We start from the raw sequence: 27,004 nt of genomic DNA, 5'->3' as shown, positions 1-27,004 counted from the left end.
TAAGGGTAGTAATTAATGAAGGAATTTCCATTTTTGGGTCAGGTATCCCTTTGAATATAATATTATTTAAATCAGCAACAAAATCTGACATGAACTGTTCCATACGTCACAATTTTAGGCTAGACCAGTCAATGCGCATGTCTTAAGTGCACGTCTCAGAACACTACAGTAACCGGAGCGTCTAATGGCATCTGTAGTGACCAGTGTTGTGAGTAACGCGTTACAAAAGTAATGCATTACAGTAATAGATTACTTTTTACAGTAACGCAGTAGTGTAAGGCATTACTAATCCATTTTCAGTAATATTTTACTCTGTACATGTTCAGCAACGCTTGCGTTACAACACACTTTTAGCCCCCAATTTTCGGGCTCCGACTTTGTCACTAGGGCCGGGCTTCGGGACAATATTCACGCCATAGTTCAGACGCGGGCCGGTCCTCGGGCCTGTTTTAGGCTTCTCCTTATCTTTATATTTTAGACATCCATCAATTATTGATGAATAAAAAATTGCCATGCTGGTGGAAATAACATGAGTCCGTGCTGCCGCGACTGTCAAGAGCAGCTTGATGGTGTTTAGTGTCCCGCAGCAGCAGCGAGCCGTCAGCGCAGCTGAAGAGTTCTGCATTCAAATACACGCAATAAAGCACAAGCCCCAGCAAAAGTAATTACCATGAATGTGTCCGGGGGAAATAGTAAGGATTCGCCATCTCCTGGTTAGACGCGCCTTTACAGAGAAGTGCATCTTCACGGATAACGATTATATTAAATATTTTTTGTTTTTGTTTTTATTTATTTTGTTAAGTAGTAATTTAAAGCTTTCTATAGATATATTTATCATGTCTGTGAGGCATGTATTCGCCGACTTTCGGTTCATTTTTGTGAAGCACTCCTGTTCAAGATAAAAGCACAACGTTTTGTTGACATTGTGAGTGCACACAAATAAAAGTAGACCCTTTACAGTTACGAATGATATTTCTCTTACCTTTATGAGCAAAAATTATGGTGTAAGTTGTTTCCATTGGAAAAAAAATGCAATTGATTGTGCTGGTGCCTCCATGTCCTACGCTTTAGCTTCCACTCTCTGCACAAACTACTGGATGCATCACACATTTATCTAGGTTTAACGTTTAAACATTGTTATATGCTTGAACTGTTTTAGTATATCTATAGATTTATTTTAGGCAAGTCATGATGATTTGAGAAGGCTAAATTGATCAAGCTTAAGCTATGATCAGCCTGCCGGTCTGCTGCTGGCCGCTTGGTCGTTACTTTAAGAAAGAAAAAACGTATTTAATGAACAAAAAATTTTCCAAATGTTTTTTCTAAATGAACTTAATAAAAAGCCAGAACGAAATATAAACACTTTGCCATTAGGGCAAGGCTCTAGTACATTTTGTCATTTTAGAATGTTAAGCTCTACTTCTGTAGATATTTTGGTGAAAGGAACTCAAAAGTAATACAGGAATCATGTACCGCATTACAATTCTGAGACAGTAATATTGTAAGGTAAGGAATTACTTTTAAATAACAGTAACAAGTAATCTGTTATGTATTACAGTTTGGAAGTAACTTGCACAACACTGATTAACATTATTTCAGTTAAGGAAATTTTTACTTTAAATTGAAGTTTAATCAGTAAAATTCAAATATTGCTGTCATATGTTTTACGGTAAAGTTCTGGCAACCACAGCGGCCATTTTTTATTTTTATTGTAAATTTCATAGATTGTGTGTGTGTGTGTGTGTGTGTGCGTGTGTGCGTGCACTCTTAAAAATAAAGGTCCCAAAAGGGGTTTTTCACAGTTTTTCACATTTTAATAATCTAAAAAAACTTTTTCTATTATAAAGAACCTAAATTGCAAAGGAAAGGTTCCATGGATGTTAAACCCTTTTCATGGATCCATAAATGCCATTAAAGAAATTTTATTTTTAAGAATTCAGGTGAGCTCCACACTACATGGCGGTTCAGTGGCACTCAAACAGGACAGGACGCTTGTAAGTATGACACACTGCATGTGCTCAGCCTCTCGTACCGCACACCTTTGTCTTTTACAGGTCACTGACGGCCGCCCTTCTGCTGCTGGTTAGTACTCAGATATGCAAGAAGCAGTTGACCCTGAAGATTTAATAAGGTGCTTGTATTCCCTGTGGAAGCCAGCGGTGTTATATAGTTAAGGTGAGAGGATGCCGCAATCCAGAGCTGCTCCCTAGAATGTAATCTTGACTATTGTACAATGAGCATCAGCCCAATGGTAACGTATTGACCTTCAGCAAGATAAAGCCGACGAGGCCCTGTCAATGACCCCAGTCACTCAGGCGTTATATTAACAGCGTGCACACAGCCTCTGCAAGTTATCACAGTGCAGTGGGCTGTGTGATTAACACAGCCGTGGTAAACGTCGCCATTGTTCGTTATCTGGCCCATCCATTGATTACCACGCTAGGTAATCAGTTTCCTCCAGCCATGTAAGTTAATTGGTCAGAACAAACGGAGAACTGTTGCTGTTATGAGCAATATGTCATTTCAAATATTTGAACAACTGAGTTTTTTACTTTACTTTTCAGAACAAGCTGAAAAGTAAAGTCGTGACGTATTGTCAAGTATGGTGACCCATACTCGAAATTGGTGCTCTGCGTTTAACCCATCCAAGTGCACACACACAGCAGTGAGTAGTGAACAAATGCACGCACACACACACACACACACCGTGAACACACACCCGGAGCAGTGGGCAGCCATGCTGCAGCGCCCGGGGAGCAGTTGGGGGTTCGGTGCCTTGCTCAAGGGCACCTCAGTCGTGGTATTGAGGGTGGAGAAAGCGCTGGACATTCACTCCCCCCCACCTACAATCCCTGCCGGCCGGGGACTCGAACCCGTAACCTTTCGATTACGAGTCCGACTCTCTAACCATTAGGCCACGACTTCCCTAACATGTCAATGAGTTTTCCCTCATGTAGCCTCTGTTTGTACATGACAAAAAATGTAAAGTAACACATATTTATTTATAAGTCACTTTTTCTCGCTTTTGTTTGGTTATATATAGACTTCTTTTCAAAGGTTTTGCATTTGTAAGATTATTTTGTTGTTGAAAGAAGATTCTTTTGTTCTTATATTCATTTATTTGATCAAAAGTACAGTAAAACTGTATGTGTTGTAAAATATTATTACAATTTAAAATAACTGATTTCTATTTTAATATATTTTAGAATCCAAGTTATTTATTTGATGGTAAAGCAGAATATTCAGGAATTACTTCAATCCATTACTTCAGTTTTCAATGTCACATCATCCTTCAGAAATCATTCTAATAGGCTGATTTGATGCTCAAGAAACTTATTCTTATCAATCTTAAAAACATTTGTGCTGCTTTATATACTGTTGTGCTGCTTTTTTTAATAACTATTTTTTTAACTATTTTTGTGGAAAACTTTTTTTCAGTGTCATGCTTGATCAACTTAATGCATTCTTTTTTTGACTGAGTATCAATTTCTTGAAAAAAACAAACAAAAAAACATTGGTTGTTGATATTTCTCAGTTTGTGCTTTTAGTTTTGATTGTGATACAGTACATTATATCCAGTTCACCAGTTGCGCACTGTGTAGTCACACAAAACATATTACTTTTCATGTTTCAGTTTGCATAGTTATATTTAATTTCATATTTCAAATGCTCAAAGCTCAAATTTTATCTGAAAATCCCATGTTCGCACATCATTGGAACTCCACACAGCCTCTGTGTGACTATTCATTGGAAATGAATGATTTCCGGTCTGTTGTTTGTCAGAAGCACTGAATAGGCAGCTAATAAAACGTGGGCAAACAGGGCATGCTAAGAAAAGTTTAAAAAGGTAAACTAGGTGAAGTATAATGGAACTGAACAGAATACAGGTTTTTTTTTTTTTTTACCTTGAAATAGACCAACATTGACAAAAACACCACAGACCGAATTCAGTATTGCATCTTTTGTCAATGTCCCTTAATAATGAAGGAACAATTTTGCTAAAATATTGTATTTCCTCCTCCAGAGTAAAACAGAGCAAAAGACAACAATGGGCTTTGCTGTTAGTTGCCAAGCCTTATTATTATTATTAAATCTGCCCTGACCAGAGAGTGAGTTTGTGCCAGTTTTTTAAGGCTAGTGACATACAGAGATAGATTATCTTTGCGAACAAGTCATTAAAGACTGAGCATGCTGGGATATTCTGATTATAATCTTTCATTAAACTGGAAATTTTCCAGGTAGTGCTTTTCTCAGCATGGGCATGTTTGCAGGCTTTAAGTAATTTAGTATCCTTACTTCCTTACTTCCTGGAGATTGAGGCCTAGCGGTTAGCCTTCAATGGCTTGTTTTACCAAAAATGAACGAAAATCACCAATTTTAGTTGAAAATGATTGCTCAAGTAGCACATTGCTTACCACCAAATATTTGCAGATTACATTTAAAAAAGTTTTTTTTTTAAATGCTATTCATCTAACTGTGGTCACTCAAATTAAAATGTTCCTTCATACATATAATGTATTTAAAATATATTTTAAACACAACTTGATGTAGATGTTTTTAGAGATTCAGTGGGATTTATATGGTAAAGCTGTGAGAAATTATATGATGGTTTTTCATTCTGTTCATTCTTTTATCTTTTCACTGGTTTGAAGAGCTCTGCAGGCTTCTTAAATAATGTGCCGATTTATGACATCATGTACAGTCTTGGTATACAGTCACGACCTTGCTGAAGAGAAAGATAATTGCTTGTAGTATTTGGAATCACAGAGAACATCCTTCAATGTATTTTCTCAAATTCTGCTGCTTTGTGTTGAAGCTGGGGATTTTAAGGTTTTATGAGGGAACTTTGAAAAGTTGACTTTTCACAGTCTCAAATATATCTGTTAATTTTTCCCCAAAGATTCTCATTTCAGGTTGGGAATATATTTTCTGGAGAGATGGTGGTATTGAGAATATTTTCTAGACTAAAGACTCATTGCTATTGCCATTATTTAGTATAAATCAGTGGTGAAAAGTGACTTGACTAAATGCTGCACCCTCTAAAAATGTATGAATATTTGTTTTCAGATGACTTTCAATATTTACTTTGCTTGGAAAAAAAAACATGAAAATATACAGTTACAGCTTTTTTCCCATTTGATTTAGTCAAGTTAGTTTTGCAACAAATACAATGTGATTTTCAGTAATCGAGGTCTGACACCAACACCACATTTTTCAGCTTGGGCGATCAGTTCATGGAAAGGGCTTTTACATTACACCTCAAATGACAAGGGAATTTATAGTTCTGTCTTGATAATGTAATGTACATGACAATGTTAATGTATTTGGTCTTGGCGGAATAGATCTGCTACGCTGCTGCTTCTGCTGTGGCAGAGAAAGTAAATGAAAACTAAAAGACTTTCAAATCACATGAGTCAATATTTTATTCACAATAGAACATAGAGAACATAACAAATGTTTAAACAGAGACATTTTACACTTTTATCCACTAAATGAGCTCATTTCAAATTTGATGCCTGCTAAAGGTCTCAAAAGAGTTGACACGGGGGCAACAAAGGGCTGAAAAAGCAAGAAATTTATTTCAAATAAAAAGTTATTTTACATCAGGTCTATAATAGGATTAGCTATTAAAAGGGATGTATTTGAGAGGCAGAGTCTCTCAGAAGTAAAGATGGGCAGAGGCTCTCCAATATGTGAAAGAGTGCATAAAAAGATTGTGGAATACTTTAAAAACAAAGTTCCTCAACGTCAAATTGCAAAGGCTTTGCAAATCTCATCATCTACAGTCCATTACATCATCAAAAGATTCAGAGAAACTGGAGAAATCTCTGTGCGTAAGAGACAAGGCCGAAGACTCACTCACATCATTCATCGGCATGATTCTGTCATTGACATTACTAAATGGGCCCAGGAATACTTCCAGAAATCACTGTCGGTAAACACAATCCGCCGTGCCATCTGCAGATGCCAACTAAAGCTCTATCATGCAAAAAGGAAGCCAAATGTGAACATGGTCCAGAACGCTGTCGTGTCCTGTGGTCCAAGGCTCATTTAAATGTAGTATTTCGAAGTGGAAAAGCATTCTATGGTCAGGCGAGTCCAAATTTGACATTCTTGTTGGAAATCACGGACGCCGTGTCCTCCGGGCTAAAGAGGAGGGAGACCTTCCAGCGTGTTATCAGCGTTCAGTTCAAAAGCCAGCATCTCAGACCTAGCAGGCATCAAATTGAAATGATCTCATTTTGTGCATAAAATTGTAAAATTTCTCATTTTAAACATTTATGTTATCTATGTTCTATTGTGAATAAAATATTGGGTCATGTGATTTGAAATTCTTTTAGTTTTCATTTTATTCAAATTTAAAAAACGTCCCAACATTTCTGGAATTCAGGTTGTACATAATAACCCCCCATAGCATACATGAATCACCTCGTAGCAGATCTATACAGGTGGAGCTGGGGGAGGTGGAGGGTTTCTGAAGCACGCTGCGAAACTGCAGAACCAATCAGCTGTGCCATGTGGTAAGGATGTCATTAGGTCAGATTGAGTTAGTCCTATTGGACTGTGCTATCTAGAGTTTCATGCCAGAGCTCTGTATTAATGTTAATATTTAGCCAGTCCTTGAACCTTGGATTTTATACCTAATAAATAAAATACTATTAATACTAATGGAAACTATTCCATTTAAAGACTGTTTGAAAAACAGCAGGCCTACAGTCCATTCGGCTCTTTCATTAGCAGAGGCTGTGCTTAAAGTGACACGATCGTCATCAGCGCCATTGAACGTGACTGTAATGTCAGCACCTTTTGCTATCCCGACCGAGCCATTGAGGAAATTCACTTACACTTCAGTCCGATGCCAGTCACACGCCAGTGATCAGAGATAGGGGTCGACCGATTATCGACCTGGCCGATTATTGGCACCAATATTAAGCATTTTTATGATAATCGGCATCGGTCATTTTCAAAACCGATGTGCCGATAAAAATATTTAATTATGAAACGCGCTATTTGGCTCTGATGCAGCCTGTCGGAACTCACCACTCTGTGGCCTAGAGCAGTCTCCGCCCACCGCGCATCTGATTTGTTGAGAGTCAGGAGTCCGACCAATCAACTTGGAAGACTAAAGGCACTCTCACACCGAAAGCGCTTGCTAACTGGTGCTGCTTCATCATGCATCAGTTCTCTCTCAAAGGCAGCAGCAGACCTTGCACAAGTTGCAATAAATTACAATCCACTACACTGAAGTTGTAAAAACCTCAATATTATCTATTTATGGTTTCCGAGATGGGGGAAACGCAGGGGAAATCGCGGAATCCAGTCATATGGAATTTACTGTATAACGCGGAGTCACGGAATTAGTCAAAGTTTGGATGAATTAATCAAAAGTAGGTCAGTACACTTAAATCGACTCATGATATGGACTATCTGTAAACATTAAGCTGCTAAAAGACTATTTAAATATGAATTCTGCATGTTCGGCGTGTCTCTGTATATGTGAAAGGCACAGACGCGTGGTTTTGACACACACACACACACACACACACACTGAAGTGCGCGATGCTCGCGGTGTTTTCCGCATCTGCCATGTCACTAAATGAGGACATAAATATATGAACATCATCCCCAGAACTGCTCTGAGAGTTACTTCATGAGCATTCGACTGTTTCGTTTGAGTAAAACGATCGTCATATCATAAATAGGCTACAGAAACTTAAGAGGTCCTCATGGCAACCCGTCAAAATAAAAGTTCGGTTTATTTACTAATGCTACTACAATTATTACAACTTTTGTTTAAAAGAACAATCACACAATACGCTATTTCTTACATGTTTTAATTTTAATAGTAAACCCATTTGTTTGCCAAAAAATAGAGTAAAAGATAAATTAAATTAATGTTTTATGCCTTCATTTGCACTGTTCTGTAAATGAAAACTAATGGAAATTACTGTCACATAGGCCAAGATTAAGATACTGTCACATAGGCCAAGATTAGGATGACGGAAATTGGGACATTTCAATAGGCTATTGAACCAAGTGAGCCTATAAAAGGCTCTTATAGTGTTATAGTTTCATTAAAATAGTTGAGGTCTTCTTCGCAACTTCTACAATGGAGCTATGAAGACAATTAAATTATTTACACGTATTATATACATTGCGCTTTTTAAATTAATCAACTGATGTGCATTAGATGATGAATTGAATAGTCACCTCTTGTAGGTTATGATTTAGTCAACCGAAAATAATTAATGAAGAATTATGAGAGGTTATGCTATTACACATACATTTCTAAGATGTAAATTATTGAAGCCAAATACTTACATTTCCCCAAGCTGTTTAGCTGTAGTATTTAGTATTCATAGGCTTAATCATGAAGCATGCAGTGGCCCCACTTTTAACTCTCTCTTTATATATTACCCTTATTGTAGATGGATGCATGGGGGAAGACAAGAGTAAGAAGTGCAACCAACACTAGGGAAGGCCGTTTTTGTCAGAGCCCTTGTTATTCTTAATTTTGACATTCATTTTCATTTTTACACCAGACATATATATCGGTTCAATATATCGGTTATCGGTCTACTTAGTCTGTAATAATCGGTATCGGCATCGGCCCTGAAAAACACATATCGGTTGACCCCTAATCAGAGAGATCATGAACTTTAAGACTTGACCGGGGAACGCGATTTGGATGAGAAGAGACATTTTTGCACTCCTGCTGTGAGATCCAAAAATTAACTTTTAGATTTGGTTTTATCAAATTTATCTAACAGAGTAAAGTTAAAAGATACAAGAGCTCAAACACTCTCTACAAATGGGGTCTTCAGCAGGGGGTATCCGGCAGTACTGCAGGGCGGTCTGTCAATTATTGTTTGATCTTAATCTATTTAATGTGGGAAAAGTGAAAATATTGCAACTTAAGAAAGTTAAGAAGCTAAAGTCCATTGTTTCATTGTTCAAGCCACACTGAAATGTACATTACATATGAATTTGACTGCATGAATTATATGACTCTACATAAGTGATTATTTTAATATGCAAACATCATAAACATCAACAGTACAGTAGATAAATACATCAATATGATACTATGCACATAGGCCAGGATTAAAATGCAACACTCAATTTTTTCATTTTCTTTTTACAATATGTTAGGGGGTCTCTGGTCCATCTTTATATACCAAAAGTTACTAGGTGTGCAAAATATAAAAAATTCCTGCTGTATAGTTCCTGGAAATATACGATGAGATTAAAATAAGATAAATGATTATTGTTATTGTTCTGTTCATGCCTCTCAAGATGTCATCCGGTCCATAAAGCAAATTAGCTGCAACATTGGATAAAACAAGAGCTCCCACTTGAGGTTTTATACACCAACATTGTTTGATTGTATGACTAAATTAGCTCATTAATCATATACTGTGTATATATATATATATAAAAAACATAAATCAGCAGACGCTGAGTTCACATTAGACAGCACCGGACTCTGCTTCAGTCTCCACTAAACACAGCAGAAATTAAAGTGAGCAAAAATGGATCCCGAGTCTCTCTTTGGGATCTTTGAGAAAATTGAAAAAGGTTAATTTCCACGTTCCATTTTCTCTTGCCATTAAGCTAGACGAGAAATGAGTTATCCGTGACTTATTCTGAACACCCGTCTTTAACACCAAGTGCAGCACTTTTGGGAGGAGAGGACTGACTATAGGCCTACAGGCTTACTCACCCAAACTCTGATTCTTCAGCACAAAATACAGTAAATGAAAGATTTTTAAAAGAAATCTTTATGTACTCCTTCACACAGTCTGTTTGTAAAGTCTGTACTTTACTGTAACTACAGTATAAACCATGATTTAAAAGTGTGGAGTAATGACATTCATCAAAATACAGTAAAATCATAATATCATTATTATGTAACTTCTAATCTAGTTCACTATATTTTAAAATATAATTTATTCCTATGATGACATCTAAATTTTCAGCAGCCAGTACTTTGGTCTTCAGTGTCACAGAAATCATTATTATATGCTGATTTGTTCCTCAAGAAACATTTTATACTGTATGTACTGTAGAAATATTTATTTTAGATTTATAAAATAGCATCAAGGTTTTGTTTTGTCTGTTACTTTATGTTCTGTGGTGACAAAGAAATATATAGGCAACATTTTTTTTTATTATTATTCTATAGATCTGATCTGATTTTATTCTTCCAAATAATTTTTTTTAGAAATACAAACTTCAGAATATTCTTTACAAATATTTTATATTTTCATTTTGTTTAGAAGCAACAGGTTTAAGACTTGTTTTGCTTTGCTTTGCTTTGCTTTGTTTTGTTTTTTGTTTTGTTTTGTCCTGTCCACACTGGGTTCTTCCAATTGTATTACTCTTGCACATTGCAGTTCAACGAGAAAAAGAGAAGTATTCTTCTAATGTGAAAGGAGCTCTATCATCTGCTCTACCTGTTTTTAAGTCTCTAGCTAGGAGTCCTTGATATTTTATTCATGCATCATATTCAGACATTTTGAAAAGAACGCATTTGCCTTATCAAATATTGTTATGGGGCACAATGCCTTGCATCATTCAAGAGAGCTATATAGCCTCAGGTGGATCCTAAATGAAGGAGTTTAGGGTAGGAGAGCCTGGAGGGGAGAGACAAGACAAACACAATGCCAGGAAGCATTTCAATCCTCTTGCATGGCAAACGCCGGGCAGCGTTTCAACAGTTCTTTATTTTGTGCTGGCAGCGTCTGGTGGAGTGTATTAGAAAAGCTGCACAGATCTCTCCACTGTCAACTCCACCTTAAAACACATCCGTTTACTGTCGGCTGAGTTGTTCTGGGTAGAGGACATGAATTAAAAAAAATTTTTGGCAGCTCTGTTCAAAAATATCTCCCACTTGCATCGTACCTGTTCGCGCCTCATTTCAGTGTCTTTTGAAAAAAGAGGGGCAAAAAACAGAGAGAAGCAAAGCTATTTTCCACCCTGTCAAGATGAATGGCCAATCGCAGGTGGCCAGGAATGGAGAAAGAGTTCTTGAAAGTAGCTGTTTAAAATGTGCTCTGTCTGTCTCATCTTTGCTCTTCTGTGATTTGGGCTGAACTGGAGTGGCAGATCTGATTTAGAACGTGGGTGCAAGGCATTGATTCTATAAACACACTCCCCAGTGCTCAAGTGTGAAGAGGCGCTGTGCCGTTAATTATTTAGGAACCACAATCATCTGAATGTTTGTTTGTATGTCTGTACATGTTCACATTACAGCAGATTTTATTTATTTTCCTTGTGCAATAACCCAATATGACTGTATCTGGCTGTGTATTGTTTTTGGCACTGGCTCTACACATAATGCACTGTGAATTCTAATGCGGAGAACTAGAAATACACAAGGTCAGCTCAGATGTGCTCCGCTGCCTTTGAGGTGATAACAGGGACCTTGACAGTAAGAGTCTCATTAAGCCCCACCTGATGGGTCTGTGGCTTACCGTGGGGATGAATGGTTATACTTCCTCTTTTAATCACTGGACCATGTGAACAAATCAATGCGAGGATCAACTCCCAAACCTCAAGCCCAACCCACATAATCAATGTGAACACTTGGACTGCATAAAAGAGGCTCAAACAATACCACTGTGCATAAAGCGTAAGTATTTCTCAGTCTTTAGCAGATGACAGCGGTGTTTGTTTTAAATGATGTTACTGTAGCTCAACTTGTAGAGCAAAGATTTAGCAGATGGTGGATTACAAATAAAAAATGTCTGTCTATAAATAAATAACAAATATAATTATTTGTTTAAAATATGTATTATTATTTATATTTGATATATTATTGTTATATTTATTTGGATGAAAAACATATGTAGATAAAAAAGTAAAAAAATATAAAAGACTGCTGAAAATATATATTTTTTTATTCATTTTGTTTGTTTGTTTGTTTATTGCATGCTTTCAACAAATATATTTTTTACAAAAGAGTTTCAACATGGAGAAGTGAATAATTTTTGTAATGAAAAATAAAGATTTTTAGGTTAATATTTATATGAATGTATGAAAGTAATGAACAAATGGTGTGTGTGTGTGTGTGTGTGTGTGTGTTTGTGTGTGTGTGTGTGTGTGTGTGTGTGTGTGTCTGATTCTCTATTTGAAGAAAAAGTTTATTAACAAAACTATTTTTTATAAACCCCAAATAAGCCTCCAAAAAAACAATGCTGTTTATTGTTTCATAAAACTATACCTTATAAAGCTGTAGTTTTTTCCTACAATTCTTCTTTTCTTCCACAATTCTTCTTTCTAATTTATTTAGTTAGTTAATTAGTTAGCTAGTGCAAGTGCAAATATCCCATGCGGTTTCTCATATGCATTGCAATTATGAAAATTTTAAAATAGTATTTGAAGAAGTATTGCATGCCATACCACAGAACTTTAGTGTCATTTAGCATTCAGTATGGCCAGTGGTCAAATGTTTTCTCACCGAGTGTACCAGGATCACCACCAGACCTCCAAAATCCCATTTTAACCCAACACACTTATTGCAATTTAGTCTACAGACTCATCAGTCAACATTTTAAAGTCTCAGTCTGAGCTCAATGGCCTGTGCACTTTTAACTTAATAGACCAACATTGCTTTTGAGTCCTCATGCCGTTCTCCTGTCGTCTCTGCATCATGTTGCCTCGCGTCTCTGTACCTCCAGCCTTCTTCCATCTCTGTGTGAAATGAAATGTGAGCGCCACATTTCCACTATAAACACCTTCCTCACACAGCGTAAGTCAGGTATTGTTTGCTCTGTTGGCAACTGATTTTGTCTGTTGTTTTACGCTGGTCTGGAAGCATCAGCTGGAGTCTCTGGAGCCGTGAAAGTGTGTGGGTAGGTGTGATTCGGCACTAAACGCTAGTGAACGTCTTCATGGCAATGATGTGTGTGCTTGTTTTTGGTGATGTTATGGTGCCACTTCGTGCGATGGCAAGCAAAATAACAAATACCTTGGTCAGATGTAGACTCAGAGAGGCTATTACTGTGACCTGCTCTTTACTGGATGTGCAACCAATTGAATTTAGTCCACTGCAATTCTCCATCACACTCTCGATATGGAAAAAAAAAAAGACAAGCAGAGACGATTTGGTGCTTAGCTTTGATAATGCCCTCTATGGAGTGCACTTTCCGTTCAGTGTAACAGGGATTTGTATGCTTAGCCTTCTGTTTACTGTAGGCAAGATAAGCACAGAGAACAGAAAATATGAAATGAGAAAGTCTTCATCGTTAGTCTGGGCATGCTGCTATCTCCTGACATGTTTTGTACACTTCATCGCAGGAGGGAATGTCATGCCCAAGAAAGGCAACAACCTTTAATTATTGTGAATCGTGTTATTCAGAAGAACAGCGGAGGGAATGAGGACAAGCACTCAGAAATAATGACTTAATGAGCAGGAACAAAAGAGGATGGAGAAGTGATTGTGTTAGTATATGTATGTTTATGGATATGGCAGAAGTGCAGGTCCATTGACAGCAGAAGTATATTAAAAACCCAATACCAACCTTTTTACCCTATCATAATGTCATAGTGATCACACTCGTGCCTTGTAAGTTTGCTTTCGTATCATATAAAAATTTGTGAATTAAAAGAGTGCAAAATTTTAAATCCCGGGGGTCACGATCCCAACTAAGGGTCATTATAGATTTACACAATGTTCACCAAGCTCACTTTAGTTTGAGAGTTAAAAGTTACAGGTTTGATAAACCACGATACAATTCCTGACGAAACCACGAACATTTCCATTTCATAATTTAATTATCATTAAAATGTATTTGATCACTTTGATTTGCAAAACTCATGGTAAATACTGTATACTAGCATTTAGCAAAATTAATAACAGTTTCCACTTTGTGTGCAAACTTTAAACTTTTGCGCAAACTTAAACATTTTTGTCACCTCTTTTTTGTGATGGCTCCATTTCTGAAAATGTTCAGGGCGATAAACTATACAAGTGTACCAAGTTTCATGCTTTTATGAAAAAGTGAACAATTCACCTCAAATTTTGCACGTCACCTGGACTATTAATTGGCTTTACTTTAAAGAAAATATCTACATGCCTTTTAATTTGATAATAGATATGCAACTTTTTCAACAGAGTATTTATTGTTTCCTGCAGGAAACAATAAATTCATGACTTCCAGGAAGTCAGGTGGGAGGTCAGGAGTGTCACGGGGTGGAGCAGAGGCAGATCCTGGGCGTTGTGTGTTTCTCTTCCTTCTCTATCCTGTATAAGTGTGTGTGCTGAGTGATAAAGTGTGTGAAAAGGGATAAAAACAGGCAACTGAAGATGTAAACAATTACCCCGGCACACGCATCCCAAGGGCTGCACTCCAATGGCAGGCAGGATGAGCAATTGGTGCCATTAATACCATCATTATTCCCCTGTCTCTAATGGCCTCCCTTAGCGAACACACACACACACAAACACACACACATGCCTATTACAGCTATACACAGATAGCAATGAAAGCACAAACAAACTCAGACACAAAGATCACCAGTCGTGATCAATGAGAGAGAAACTTTCTTACCCTTTTCCTGCTCATTTATCATTCCTCTAAAAAAAGAGCTCTAGTGTATGCCATGCTTTACAGTAATAGGCTAGCCACATAAACCTTAAAACTGTGAATTGCGGATTCTCTCACAGCTGAATTTATTATAGCCAGTGTTTCAGTATAAAGTCTTATACCTGTAAATGTGAGTCTGTCGCCCAGAACGTTAAATAATGCAAGCTGCACAGTTTTTCCACATTTAGCTTAAGTGCACATTAAATAGAAATGATGAAATAAGTATTCAAATAAAGAAAATTTAAATCGAGACCTAAATATTTAACTGTAGGGGTTTTGTTAAACTACAGGTTTTGGTTAATGAACCTTTTATGGGTTGATTTTATTAAAACAGATTTTAACTTCTTGTTCTTTTTGTGATCTATTTTGTTATATAAGATGTAAACATATTTATACTGTCTTGAAAACTTTTTACCAAATTATTTTTCTAATGCCTTTCTGTATATATTTCGTTTTATCATGAAATAAAATTTGTCCAACTTTTAACTCTGTGTAAATATATATATATATATATATATATATATATATATATATATATATATATATATATATATATATATATATATATATATATGATAAATATGAGTATCTAATAAATCTTAGTTTAAGGATACATCTTAGTTTAGTTAAGACATTACCCTGCATTAGAGTGTCTGATTTCTTCAATGATTACCTTATTGTACATGACATTTAATATCAATTAAAAATGTGAATGTGTTTATTTTAACTGAATATATGTGAATAATTCAAATCTTAAAAAAACTAGATTAATGGAAATGTAATGGAAATTTCTGAACCATTTAAACTTCAGATTCATTCACTCCTCTTTTGTGAGGTTGTGCTGTTTGCGGTAGAGTGAGTAGTTATTTGACTGTTTGTCAATTTGGATCATGTAGTGTTATTCCTTTCAAAGTCTTTATGTGCAGAGGCTTTGAAAACAATTCATTTTAATGCATAGCCAGGCCTTACTCATTTATCACATATAATTTCTCTAATTCCCTTGCCAATCCGACAAGACAAAGACCTCTTAAAAGGTGTAAAAAATACACTTTTTCCTCCACAGACATGTAAAGACAAGTGACTGTGATGTCCATAAAGCAATCAGCGTTTTGATTTACTGGGACCTTAGGCCCTTCAGCTATGGATTCAGTCTTCAGCGGCTTGTCCAGGGGCTCCGCTAATTAGTGTCATTTCTGGAATTAGACGAGTCTTGCTGTGGTGAAAATAAAAATTTAATTAGAATCCGTAATTAAAAGTTGATTTACGAGACAGATCATTCCCAGTCAAAGATAAATGATATATCCGTTTAAAAAGCCTCAAAGCAGGGAAGATCCATACAGAATCACATGTGAATGGGACCTTCACCAGCCTATTTTTATACAAACAATCAGGCCTTTCCAGATGGAGAAGAATGCGGACCATTAAACATTATTGATAACCTTGAAATCACTTTTGTCCCAGCTTGATAGCAAACTGAATTTAAATCAGATTTAAAAATATCCTGCTGATATTTCATATAAAGGAACGGAGAGGTGGAATACTAATATCTAGTTTATTCTCATCAGTGACAAGGGTAAAAGGCCAGTCAATAATAAACTCAAACAACCTTTGAAAGCATTTTAAGACTCACTATTCATCATTTGACAGTGCAGATCCCTCTGTAAAACCATGGCATTGGCCTCTGAAGTGTTTTATCTCCCAGGTCTTTGCTTTTGCTGTAGTTATATCCTCTTTCGGTCTCGATGGGATGAAGTGAAGAGCAGATCTAAGTAGCTCAAATCTGATACGTAGATACCCAATGTAAGCAGCCTATTGCAGTGTTGTTGGGCTTTCAGGAGGCTGTGTGCCCAGACGACCAATGTATAGATAAGCTAAGCCCCATGACAGTGCATCTTAATCTCGTACCATAAAACTCCTCTCCTAAAGGACAAACATAGGCCTATCTTAGTGTTAGTGTACCAATGCATTAAAAAGCTGGGCAAATCAGATTTAGGCTGTTGAAATTGATTTTATTTACAGTAACCTGTTCTGCTGAATATATATATACAGTGTGGTAGCATTATTTCACCAGTAGGTGGCGGCAAGCGACTGTCTTTATGCTGTAAATGAATCACCGAATCATCATTAAAATCAAATGTTTAGATCAACACCACTGATTCATTCAGAAACAAAACAAGTGGTGTGAGTCTTTTAAATTAAGCTAATTATTTAACCGATTTGTTCAAAACCACTGATTCATTCAGTAGCTAAACAAGTGATTTGAATATTTGAATTATTCATTCAACCGACTCGTTCAGAAACACTGATTCATTCAGGGATGAAACGAGTGAGGTGACACGCGTCTTTTGCCTTGTCCAAATACCCACACTTGCGGTCTTGGCCACTTGAAAGCACATGCACATGACAGGAAGTAAGTAGTAAGTGCACAAGACTATCCCAGATCTTAAAAACACCAAAGCACAGTGCCCTTAACGCACACTAAACCCACACTATCTCAAAGAATACCATTCCAGAGTATCCGAGGCTTAGTGTATCCCATCATCCATCATGTTTTGGAATAAATCGTCAGATTTTTGCTGCGATCTCGGGAGAGGTCACTGAAACCTTTCCAATGTAAGTTAAATATTAATAGAATAATTAGATATTATTATACATATAATTTGGTAGAAAAACAAAGTGCTGCACGTTTTATTGATGCAAAGATGAGTAGTGGTGATATTTATTTCGTAGAAACATTTGCAACTGCTTTTCATCACTTAATTAGCCGCACCACAAATTAAATTGTGCCATGTTACTGAACAGACATTTAGAAGTTGATTTTAAAAGTATTTAAAATAAAAATAAAGCTATGTAAATACTTGCATTTTTACAACACTAAGTGTGTCCCATCAGGTAATGAAAAGTCTTCATCCTCACTTGGACACTTGGGCCAAATACAGGAAATACGTTGTCATAAGTTGCCAAGTGGTCAAGTGCAAATACCGCAAGTGTGCATATTTGGACAAGGGGTCTGAATCCTTCATTCAGCCGATTCGTTCAAAACCGCTCATTTATTCAGGGGCTAAACAAGTGACTCAAATCTTTGGATGATCCATTCAACAGCTTTCAGACAGTGTAGCACTGTGTCTAAAACGTAAGTTACTAAATATTGACATAATATGTTTAATTGTTCTATCCACCTTATCTTTCAACGCGTAAGTAAGCTGCTTTCTGTGAATGTGCAAGGTGTCCGATTCATTAGCCATTTATAAGTAAATAACTGAAAGAATGTCAAAGTACAGTAAACTGTGAAACTATTTGTGCTACAAATAAATGTGTTTATAAATTTTGATTTAAAAAATAATATTATAACAAATACCAGTTTGCGGTATCAAAACAGACAACAACTGGAAGCGGCTGATGACACAGGAGATCTTGCACCCGCTTTTACTGTACGTTAAATGTAAGGTAACATAAGATAAAAGCAACATTGTGCTGTTTTGTATATCAGGCATTTGGGAAAAGCGACAATCTTGCTAGTGTCATATTGCTCTCATATATTTACTGGATATTTTAGGAGTGGTTTTAACATTAACATTGCTTGTTTACCACTCTAGCATAGCAACTGTTTATTGCAAGAACACACTATGTAAAAGCTTCCCAAATTGATCGTTGTTGAGGCCTACTGTATAAGTAGACTAGTCAATTTTGAAAATATGTATTTTGCACATCCTTAAGTTGCAGGTTCAGCAAGGTAAAGATAAGGTCAATTTGTACATTTTAACCAAACAAGAGATACTCCCACAGCAGAACTATTTATTAAACCGGGGTTGATACTGAAATATCCTCAGTGGGTTATTTTTATTTGCCTCAGATTTGTTGCTTACAACATGCATCATAAAGGAGCATACATAAATGATCAAACATTATTGTGGCCTCCCTTGAGCTCATGATGTGCTCTGTTCTGCCTTAATACCTTTAAAAGAAAGATGATATTTAAAAACCACTACACTGTAAAAAATAAATAAATACCTTTTGTGGCTACATCATGTACAGCATCAAGTTCTTTTATATTGGTAAAGCTCTTTCAGCTGTTTGAAGGAAAGTTAAAGAGTGTGCTTTAATGTCATTACTGTTGACAGTTTGTTCATTGATAATCAGTCTAGTATAACGGCTGTATAAATGTCACAATCAAGATTCTGCTGCTTTGACGTTCTTCAAGCCTCATTTGGATCTAACGGTTCAAATGCAAAAGCATATTAAATGGCAGTTAGTACGCTTAAAGGTGATGCAATTGTCCATTTTATCTGCATTCAGTCACTCTGGTTGATTAAGTGTGTGATGATGCTTATTTAATAGGCATTTGTACATTGGACAACCCATTTGAATGATGAGTTCCTTTCTCCTAACAGTACCGCCATGGCTGGTCTGTTTTGACTACTGTTAGCCAACGGCCCAGTGGGAGCAACAGCACAAGGTGATTTTGAGAGTTTAGTGGCTTTATTATGGTGACAGTGTAGTGTTGAACGGGCCTTTGGGACATACTATAAACCCCCATGTATTGTAAGATCAAATGGTTTGTTTCAGTGTTTCTCTAGCCTGCAGGATACATAGTGGTTTGCGAGCTACACAGGTTAATAGCTAGAAGAAACATAGTTCAATAGAATCTAACTTCAGATACAGAGTGCACATAAACAAACGCAGAAAATAATTCTATAATGCAGTGGGTAATGCCAAGGAGGTGTGTAATATCTGGAGAGAGTGAATTATGTATACATTAGCATTACCATTTGTCTAAAGTTGAACTACTCAGCTGTGCGGGAATGAAGGCTCCATTATTTAGCAGCTGTGGTGCTATTACGAGGGCAAAGGTTCGAATCTGGCCAGCATCATCCAATTTTTCAACCTTACCACTTGCTATTTTCTGTCTCGCTTCACTTACCTTTCAAATAAAGCCCTGGGGTGCTTTTGTGGGGAGGCAAGTTTGAATTAGGTCTGTGTCATATCCAATTTTTTAACAGTGCCATTTCCTATTTTGCTTAATTTTCTATTAACTTAAGGTCAAAACACCCAATTTAAATAATCTTTTAGGAGCCGGGATGCTTTTGTTGGGATGCAGGTATGAATTTGACGGGCGTCATATCAAATTGTCTAAACGTTAATGATGCTATTTCCTGTCTTGCTTCATTTACTTAGTACCCTTTTTTAGGTGTTTTGACCTTTATTTAATGAGGCAAAAGTCATAGTTAATGGTTTGTTAATAGCAAGAATTGGACCTTAAAATAAAGCGTGACCCCTAAAAGTTTCCTTTGTTTTGGAGCTGGGTTCAAAGCCAGTCTGCATTATATCAAATTGTCCAATCATTATTTTTTTATAATAATATTTTTAATAGTAATTTCATGTCTTGCTTAATTTTATCTATCAAATAATGGTCAAAACACCTAAAGGTTTCTGGATCTGTGGTGCTTTATGGGAACACAGGTTCAGATCTGTCCTATGTCATATCCAATTGTCCAATCTTTAACATCACCATTACTTCTCTAGCTTCACTTATCATTCTGAAACCCCAAAAGCTTCCACCGTGTAGGGGGTTGTTGCACTCACAGGAAAAACGTGTTTGAGTCTGGCCTGCAACATATCTGATTCCCGCATCTTTATTTCAGTTTCCAACTGTCTTTATTTACCTATCAGTTAAAGGCCAAAACACCCAAAAGCTCCCACTATTTAGGAGTTATGGTGCTCGTATAGAAAAAAACGGATTCAAGTCTGGCCTGCAACATATCCAATTCCTTAATTTTTTATTTTATTTCCTGTCTGTCTTTTCCCCAAGTACAAAAAGCTCAAAAGTAAATACATTTACACTTAAAACTGATTTCAAATACACGGCAGTGCAAAAACACACATTGCTACACATGCATTTCTGGATAGTATCGAGATCCACTAAGACAAGGATGGTGCTGCTCATAACATAACTGTCATCCCTGGTATCCATGCACATTACACAATGCGTTTCATGCCCCGGCACACGCTGCTGCTCACCATCGATTCCTCTAAAAGGGTCAGCAGCCGAGCCAAGACTGGAAGATTGAATAGAACCTCGCCTGCAGTGGACCTCCACACTGCTCAGAGTCTCATACCGCAATGCCTTTAAAATGTCATTGCCCTGCAACAGATCTCCCCTTCTCATATTTTTACCCTATGCTAGGATTCCATTTAGCACTGGCAATTCCAGTTTCTTACTTTGACATCTACATTTGCGACCATGGATTGGGGACAAGAACAGAACCTCAGGGCTCAGAGCGGGGCCAGTGTTTCCATTTGGCGCTCTTTGTTGTGAGATTTGGGGGTGAACACTGGGAGAACTGCCCAGTTTGAGCTTTCTCCATTTATGCTGTGGGAACAGCCTTTTGCTATAGGCTGCGACAGAGAGGAGGGTGTGTGAGAAGATGATTTAGCTTGCCGTTGGAGACAGACTCTACAGAGTCTTCTGTATGGGCAGCCAGTACAGAATTACCATCTTTTCCTGTAATCTTTTTCTTTTTTTGTTGAGGATGACTGTTTTAATGTGAATAAATGTATGCATTTCCTGTGAACATACACTATGACAGGTATTACTGATGGGAAAACTTCTGTAATGAATGTGGCTTTGGCCTAAATGTGACAGCACATTAATTGATAATACATTTTTTGTAAACTATCCCCTGTGAGTCTGTGGTAAAGGCAAAAATCTGTTTTTTCCTCGCAGAACACATTAGCTCAAAGTGGACTCCTGTATATAGTAATTTAATTGCTTTTTACCCAAAAGCACATTAAAATTGCAAAAAAATGTGTGGCTTAACTGCCTTCACTGCTCTGCCTCAAGCGAATACATTTAATCTCATTTACAACATACCACACCATCTCCATTTACCATCTCTAAACAAACATCTCGATATTTATGGCAGTCTTAAGTGGATTGTTATTTATATTCCCCTTTTTTAATAGGAGGACTCTCATGGCTGATTCAGTCTTGTTTGAATTAAATCATTAAAACGCTCTGAATCACTGCAGGTCCATTTATGCATTATGTAATATTTTTTATTTATTTTTTTATGATGATTGTGCAGTCCAAGATTAGAAGGGTTTGCTTACTTCCAATGCAATATGTATGAACACAAGCATTAACTCTTCTAGCATACAGTTCTTGTCAGGGTTTGACAACTGACATTAAAAAATCTTTATAATCGTGCACAGTTTCAGTGCTACAGTATAAATAAAGCACTTTCAGGGAAATGCATGTGAGTCATGCCACAAATTTAGGGTCACTGGAGAGCTAATTATGTGTTGGCTTGAAGAATGTCGGAAAGATAAACCATTTCAATATGCCAACATGACAGGTAACAGAAATATCACAATGATAGTTTGAAAATAGGTTGACATTCATCAATAGTGACAGATGCTCATCTATAGTTGTTTTGATGTGATATTCAAAGTGCATTGAATATGATATGGGTTCACAAAAGTGGGCATACAGTACGTACACTAATAGCACTAAGCAGCCAGTGACTGTAAACATAGTGCAAGGATATTGTTTATTTTACCATGCAACATAGTGACAGAGTCATTCATAGCAAAAGACTACATGGAGCACTTGTGTCAGTCTACCAAGAAAACTGTCAAAGAACAGCATGAATCTTGTCTACTGTGAACGAATGCGCTTTAATATGCATACAAAGATGACCCAGAAACACTTGTGCCTACATTCCCCTGATTCTTCATTGTGTTGAATGATTGCTGCTGTATCTTGAGGATCTCTTGTCACAGTTGTGTTTGTCAAAATATCTTGTCTCACTTTCTGGGTCTCTCTCTGTCTTCTTGAACTCTTCTTGTCCCAGCTGCCATTCTTGATGACCCGATGGAGTGTAGCCGCGGAGAGCGACTGGCCATCACTCTGGCGAAAGACAGCATCAACCGTTCCAGCAACCGCTCCACCACAAGCAAGCTGGAGGTGGACATCTTTGAGCTGCTCCGAGACAGTGAATACGAGACAGGGGAAACTAGTGAGTATTCAAATGTGTTATGTCATTTCTGAGATGTAGGTAATTTATAATTTTTATACATTATACCTAAATAAATGTAAAAAAATATATATATATTTTCTACATGGCCACAAATATCGGCACCCTTGGTAAATATGATCAAAGAAGGCTGTGAAAATTAATCTGCATTGTTAATCCTTTTGATATTTTCTTTAAAAAATTCTAACCTTTCATAGGATAATACAAATTTAAAATGGGGGGAAATATCATTATGAAATAATTGTTTTTCTCTAATACACATTGGCCACAATTAATGGCACCCTTTTATTAAATACTTTTTGAAACCTCCATTTGCCAGTTTAACAGCTCTAAATTTTCTCCTATAATGCCTGATGAAGTTACAAAACACCTGACTAGAGATCAGAGACCATTCCTTCATCCAGAATCACTCCAGATCCTTCAGATTCACAGCTCCATGGCGGCGCTTCTTCTCTTCATGGGATGGCCATAGCAGAAGCTTGGTTTTGTGCTCAGTGACCCATTTTTGTTATGTTTTTGATCTTTGTGTTTTGATTATTGTCCAGTTGGAAGATCCAAACATGGCCCATTATAAGATTTCTAACAGAGTCAGTCACTTATTGATTTTTTATCTGTTATTATTTGATAGAATCCATGATGCCATGTGCCTAAACAAGATGTCCAGGACCTCCAGCAGAAATGTAGGCCCACAAGGTCAAAAATACAGTAGTATATTTCATTGTACATATGGGGTACTTTTTATCCCTGTGTTCACCAAACCCATCTTGAGTGTTTGCTGCTTAAAAACTAATTTTTTTAGTTTCATCTGACGATAGAAGCCAGTCCCATTTGAAGTTCCAGTCGTGTCTGATAACTGAATATGCTGGAGATTGTTTTTGGATGAGTGAGGAGAATTTTTCTTGAAACCCTCCCGAACAACATGTGGTGATGTAGGGGCTGTTTGCTGCACATCAGAAATATATTCTTTGTTTTCACAGCCTTCTTTGATTATATTTACCAAGGGTGCCAATAATTTTGGCCATGACTGTATAATACATATTATAATTTTTATACATCATTTTTTTTTAAATATCTGTATATTTTAATAGGCAATATATATTTATGTTCAGTTAAATATATTAGATATCACTTTTGCTATGTTTAAAATGATGCATTATGCACGACAACATAATATGATCCCATTATTTTTATCCACATTTTGAATACACATTTGTTTCATTTACCCAGGATAAGTACTATGAATAGTATGAAACATGGAACTAGATAACCCAGGATTATGTTTACTTAAGAAAAGCCTTGCTTAAAGGGATGATTAACCCCAAAATGGAAATTCTGTCTTTATTTATTCTTTCTTCTGTGGAACACAAAAGAAGATATTTTGAAAATGAAGATAATAACTTTGTCTATACAATGAAAGTCAATGGAATCCTATGCTGTTTGGACCCAAACATTATTCAGAATATCTTCATTTTTGCTCCATTAATGAAAGAAAGAAAAGTCATACACGTTTGAAACAGCAGTGTTAGTAAATGATGAGTTCATTTTCATTTTTGGGTAAACTGTCCCTAACCAATTAGATTAAGGTGCATAATATACTGTAAGTGTGCTAGATACTACATTTCTGCCCCTTCCTACTCCACACATTTGTTTTACTTTAGTTAGAACCTATTTGTAAAGCTTTTTCATTTTCATTTTAACCGCTGTTCTTTAGCTGGTAATAGTCCCTTAACTGTGGGGTTTTATTCAGCAGTTGTAGGTATTATAATGATTCACAGGTACAGGCAAATTATAAGATAACTGTGTCCTCGTGAGGGCATTCCTTCTGCAAGACATGCACTGAATACTTATTTAAACAGCAACATTTTGTTTGGTATTTAGGTATGAGCATGTCCTTGATATGTTTTCTTTTATATCTTTTAAAGAAAATACAGTTTTTCTTGTTTTAATATTTTCCAACTTTTGTAATGAAGTGTAGTGACACACGTAAAAATTGGCTTATATACATGCATAATTAGAGTGTTTGTCAGTTTCATCTCTCCGTGTGTTCTTGGCTGGTGGCAGATGATGTATTCAGTTATAAAGAAAGGGACCATTATGTGAAAGCAATTAACAGGTTTTCAAGTATGCTGTCATATTCTGATGTCTTCGTAGTGAGAAGTTATGCAGGAATTTATTGGAACAATATTTGTTTCCTTGGTTACAGCAAAGTCATTGTCAAAGGTCAACTGATACACCATATACAAATGACCTTACAGACATTTTTATTAACACAAACTCCAATAAGAATCAATGTTCAATTGGATCTATATCAATATGAATTTTAGAGATTTATTTATTAAGTTGTTTATATTTTACTAAAACATTAATGTATTTATATATTTCACATCATAACATTTTGGTTCTACATTTTGCATAATCATTTATTTATTTATTTTAATATGAGCATAACTAGGGGAAAGGTTAGCATGAATTTCGTGTCATAACATTTTGTTTTACATTTTGCAGTTTCATAAATCTTTGTTTATTGGTTTGAATCTCAGATTTTCAATGTGGGCTCAGACTTTTGAACTTCACTCTGCCTTTAAAATTTAAACCTACAGTCAGCGGGTTTCAAACGAATAGTGCGACTTTTACTTTAACAGCTGCCAGTCAATCTTTGTGTGCCTTCTTTACTCTGAGGCCCTATATTTAATAATGCTTCCCTTACGAATCCTGAATCAAATAGCACTGGGGAGAACAAAATAGAGTTGCTCGCTCACAGAGGGATATTAAACATGACTGAGGTTCATTGTTGTCAATGAAAGTAGGTGGCACTAAAATCAGGAGACGACGAGCTGTTATTTAAACAATCAGAGCTGTTGAGACACATGGCAGTTAAGGATGAAAAGCCTCTCCTGGTTTCTCTGGGCTTATGAGGCAGCGCCATTAAAATACCCCTCCTGATAGATATAAACAGCTTTTTTTCGCTCTCTATATGGTTAGTCGCACAACCCTGTTCGGTCTAATTCAGTATTGTAATAGCTTGCAGTATGCAGGAATTGAATTAGAAATGGATCAGTGACACTTCCAGGACGGTAGAAATGCCACACTGCCGCTACCTGCCCTGGCATACTCCCGTCTGAAATCGCTGAAGCCTGCATCTTCCCACAGCCCACATTGTGTGTGTTTGCGTGTGGTCTGCATACTAATGTCTGTGATCCAAACTGAACAGAGACGTCCTGATGCCAGCCACGATCCATGGTGCTTACTCAATCCACATTGATTCATTGTCCTTCTCTGGATCAGCCATGCAAGAGGGTCATGTCAGAAGATTCGACTCCAGTCAGTCATAACTGTGAATCACCTGACCCTCGTGACTCGTAGTACATGCTAGGGTTAATAACTATATGCCTTATGATCCGTGCATGCAAGACAAGAGTACAGATGAACTATTCATGGACGACTGTATATTAAAACACACTGAGATAAACAGCTTTTGAGATAAATTAAACATTTATAGTTGGGAAGTTCTACACTGTTAATACATTTACGTACATTTACCTAACGCTTCATTCTCTTCTGTGATTTCCCAAGACTTTAAGATTTTAAAGGGCTAGTTCAGCAAAAAAATAAAAATAAATATCAAACTGGTGGGGTTCCTGTTGCTCCACATCATTTTCAATTCAACATTTCACTCAAAATTGTGCTGATCATGTAATTTGCAATAAAGTCTCAGAGTTTTGGAAACCACTATATGTATAAATCAAGTCCAAATGGGACTTTTAACAGAAGTTAGTTGAAGTTAGTGGAATTTAATTGTAACTGAAGCTGAGTGATAGTGGCAGACCTTTTTGCATCTGACTCAATTTTCTTTTCTTTTAAAGAGTTAGGAAAACCCAAATGCATTAAAACTGGATGCAATATATTTTGATAAGAAAATGTACAGTACACTCTTAAAAATGAAGCTTCTTTATTGCCATCTGTGCCTCCATGAAGAACCTCTAACAACCTTTCAGTGCACAAAAGGTTCTTTATTGTAGAAAAAAAGTTTTAAATGACTATTAAAATGTTCTTCACACTAAGAGAAAATGTTTGTTTTAAGAACTGTTCACTGATTGTTTGGGAATCCAAAATGGTTCTTCTGTGGCATCACTGCAAAAATCCCTTTTGGAAGCTTTATTTTTTAAGATTGATATACTACTAATAGTGTTAATGCCAATACATAATGAGATTAATTGTGATGAATTGCTTTAACAAGCTGAAAGCCGTATTTAGAGGAATAACAAAGCACAGCACGGATGACATGAATCCATAAGGGTGTCCACCTCCTGTAGGCTACACTTGATTTCCAACTGAGAGCAGTTGACCTGTGAAATCAATGCTTGTGCATTCACTGTA

At 36.6% G+C, this 27,004-nt stretch overlaps 1 protein-coding gene across 2 annotated transcripts in view; it reads left to right on the top strand.

Annotated features, from left to right (window-relative positions):
* LOC306853984 (glutamate receptor ionotropic, kainate 4-like) overlaps positions 1-27,004 on the top strand; it is a gene marked incomplete at its 5' end in the record, with an annotated part of 197,932 nt that overhangs the window by 13,651 nt on the left and 157,277 nt on the right. For both annotated transcript variants that reach the window (XM_079391731.1, XM_079391732.1), the window contains one exon: positions 22,445-22,609. In XM_079391731.1, coding sequence (XP_079247857.1) covers positions 22,445-22,609 — 165 coding nt within the window. The remainder of the gene's footprint in view (positions 1-22,444; positions 22,610-27,004) is intronic.

This window comes from Barbus barbus (assembly GCF_936440315.1).
Source record: "Barbus barbus genome assembly, chromosome: 34".
Lineage (NCBI taxonomy): Eukaryota > Metazoa > Chordata > Actinopteri > Cypriniformes > Cyprinidae > Barbus > Barbus barbus.
The sequence above is the reverse complement of the archived record's forward strand: the minus strand, read 5'-3'. Positions and strand labels throughout refer to the sequence as shown.